At 47.7% G+C, this 3,290-nt stretch overlaps 1 protein-coding gene across 1 annotated transcript in view; it reads left to right on the top strand.

Annotated features, from left to right (window-relative positions):
- Nucleotides 1-2,245, top strand: part of WFDC3 (WAP four-disulfide core domain 3) — a 38,576-nt gene extending 36,331 nt beyond the window's left edge. The window contains exons 2-4 of the mRNA XM_027869664.1: nucleotides 410-553; nucleotides 1,236-1,448; nucleotides 2,113-2,245. Of these exons, the coding sequence (XP_027725465.1) occupies nucleotides 410-553; nucleotides 1,236-1,448; nucleotides 2,113-2,135 (380 nt within the window). The 3' untranslated portion in view covers nucleotides 2,136-2,245. The remainder of the gene's footprint in view (nucleotides 1-409; nucleotides 554-1,235; nucleotides 1,449-2,112) is intronic.
- Nucleotides 2,246-3,290: the final 1,045 nt, after the last annotated feature.

Below are 3,290 nucleotides of genomic sequence, written 5' to 3'. Positions count from 1 at the left end.
CCCCCCCAAAGCCAGAAACCAAGAAGTCAGGAATCATGATGAGAACATTGGAGGAGGTACTTAGAGGCAGGGCTATGTAGGGAGTAGTGAAGGAGAGAGCAGGGGAAGGGGTTCTAAGACCTCCTAGCCGGCAGGGCTTCCTGGAAGAAGCCCAGGCCTAAACATGGAATGGTGTAGCCAGTAAGTTCCCAGCTCACATACTAGGGTAATGGAAAAAAAATCCTGGTTTGAAAGGCTCTGTCTCCACCACTAAGTATCAGTGTAACCTTGGGCCAGTTAGTTTCCTTTCTCTGGGCTACAAAATAAGGTTAAACTAAATGACTCAGAAGATCCTTTCCATCTCTTATATTATGGGTATTATACGCCCTTTAACCCTGACATTGTTCCTTCTTACTTATGACCTTCCAAGATTCTCTTGCAGAGAAACCAGGCCTATGCCCTAAGGATCTCCTTCCATGCAAAGAGCTATGCCATGGAGACAATTCCTGCCCTCATGGCCAGAAATGCTGCAGCACAGGCTGTGGGCACATGTGCCAGGGAAACATTGAAGGAGGTAAGGTGGCACTTCCAGAGTCTAATCATCAAAGACTGCATAGAGCCCATTCTCAGAGGTGGTACTTGGGATACAAAGGGACAGGAATTTATGCCCTCATCCCCACCCCTAGATAGCTTCAATCTGCCTGGAGAGCTCAGCCCCTTGATGGGCCAGGGACTCATCTTGGTATCACATGGGCCAAGAAGGGAAGTTAGTGTAACAAAAGGCTATTGGACTGGGCATGCAGAACCCTGGGTTCACGCACTACTAACTTTAACCACTAATGTATCACCTTGGAACTCACTGGGCCTCATTTTCCTCATCTCTAAAATTATGAGGGAACTCAGGAAAGTCATATAGCATGATGAGACCAGAAAAGATCTTAGAAGTCATCTAGCCAAACCTCTTGTTCTACAGATGAAGAAACAGTTGAGGTTCCAAATCACAGAGTGATCCAAACCAAGGCCTCCTGACTCCCAAACCAAGGGTCTTTGTACCCCCAACATGCTGCTTCTTACATTCTAGAAGATGAGTCCTTAGGGGCCTTCAAGTTCTAAACCCCTCTGACTTCAGTTGCCATGATCTAGAGTCAGTAGTTAGTCTGAATTATGCCTCTGAAGAAGACTCTGGGTGCCAGGTAGGAGCTTAGGAAGGTATGGCTGGTGACCTGCTCCTCTTCCCCTCGCTTCTCTCCACATAGGACGGGTCGGCCATTGTCCACTTGTCCTCCAGAGCCATTGCATAATGGGCTGCAAAACTGATGAGAACTGTCCACATGGAGAGAAATGCTGCAAGTCTGACTGTGGCCAGGTCTGTGTGGCCCCTATCCTAACTCAAAACTCCACCCAGACTCCTGAGGGGGAGCCTGCTGCTCAAAACTTTACGGAGACTCCAATCCCCGAAATACTTCCAGGTGAGCTTAGCCTTCATGTCCCTAGATTCATTTACTAAGTTCCTACCATGTGTTGGGTTTTGTGCAATTTGGGAGGGATGCTGAAGAGGAGGTAAACTCAGTGCCTTCTGGGAGCCCCCAGTCTCTACAAAGAGACAAAACAAGAGAGATAACAACCCCAATCAGTCTATGTTAAGTGCCCTGGGAAAAGTATAGTCAGGGATCTATACAGGGAGGAGAGATCCCTGTGTGCTGGGATGGTCAGGAAAGGCTTCTTGGAAGAGGTGGGCCTTACAGAATCAGCAAAACTTAGATGAGAAAAGAGAATAGGAGAAGATATTCCAAGGGCCTAGATGGGAATGTGCTCAGTGTGCCTAGGGGACAATGAGGAGACCAGGCAGGCAGGAGCAGGAAGCTTCTATAGGGGAGAAGTGAGAGGTAAGGGGGAGGGGAGGGATAAGTGGCTTGAAGCCAGGGTGTAAAGGGCCTCAAATGCTAGGCTAAAGGAGTTTGAGTTCAATCTCGTACTAAAGAAACATCCATGAAAGGTTTTTGAATGGAATGGGAAAAAACAGTTGAGGAGGATACTTGTCTTCTGAACCCTAGGGGTGGAACAGCAAAACCTCAAAGTTGACCCTCCCCCACCCAACTCTTCCTACCCTGTGTAACTAAATATCTCTTTCAGTTCTAGAAACCCAGGTGAACTAGGTGACCTGATGTTTCAGAGCTTCCTCAACTCCAGGAATGGCGGGACTTCACTGGCCTCCTGGGGTCTCTTGCCTTGGGGAATAGATGGTCTTACTCACTGGCCCCTCAATTCTGCCCCCATTGCTCTCCTAGGACCCTGCAACACAGCTTTGGGGGGGGGGATTCTTCAGGTTCATTTCCTCCTCAATAAATGCTGATGTTTGTACTCCCTGTCCGTTCTGCTTCTGGCATCATGAGAAGATATGCAAATTCATGAAGTTATTTGAAGTTATTCTTCCCTGGGAGCTATGCCCACTAAGGCAAACAGGTTGGACCTAGTCCATGACTTGGTACAGAAACTCCAGGGAGTATCTCTGAAGCCCAGGGACTTTAAAGTGGGCTTAAAGATCCCATTTGTGTAAGAGCACAGAGCTAGTAGTAAGCAGCAGGGATGGTGTCTGAACCCAGGCCTTCTTGATCCCAAGCCCAGTACTCTTATCCACCCACCCTGTCCCTTAAGAGTAATATAAAGTTAGGGGGCAGCGAGGTGGTGCAATGGATGGAGCACCGGCCCTGAAGTCAGGAGGATCTGAGTTCAAATCCAGCCTCAGACCAAACACTTGACACTAAATGTGTGACCCTGGGCAAGTCACTTAACCCCAATTGCCTAAAAACAAAACAACACAAAACAAAAGAATAATATAAAGTCTACTTTCCAGGCTTCATCCTAGTGGGGAGTCTCAAAGACCATGCCAGAAGTTTATGAGCTCTGGTAGGTCCAGCCACATAGGAAAAACGAAGAGAGTGGGTCCAGCAATAGTCTAACTCAGGGGTAGGGCTCAAAGGGCCACACTTGAGAATCTAGAGGGCCACATGTGACCTCGAGGCCACAAGTTCCCCACCCCTGTCTAGCATCTACTATCCAGCGAGCCTTGCACCTACCTAAGCCCAGTGAAGCCCACTACCAGACACCCAGGGAATAGGACTAGTTTTTAGCCACAGTAACTCATAAGACACCCACTAAGTCATGGAGTGCTTGCATAAGATCAAGAAGAGGAGAGGAGTTGTTGATAAATCAAAATAAATTAATTTAAAAAAAAAAAAAAGAAGAGGAGAGGACTTGGGATAATTACCTGGTCCAAACTCTCATTTTACAAATGAGGAGCCCAAGGCTCA

This window comes from Vombatus ursinus, unplaced genomic scaffold (assembly GCF_900497805.2).
Source record: "Vombatus ursinus unplaced genomic scaffold, bare-nosed wombat genome assembly UNPS02014793.1, whole genome shotgun sequence".
NCBI classification, from domain to species: Eukaryota; Metazoa; Chordata; class Mammalia; order Diprotodontia; family Vombatidae; genus Vombatus; species Vombatus ursinus.
This window is presented reverse-complemented; position numbering and strand designations above follow the sequence as displayed.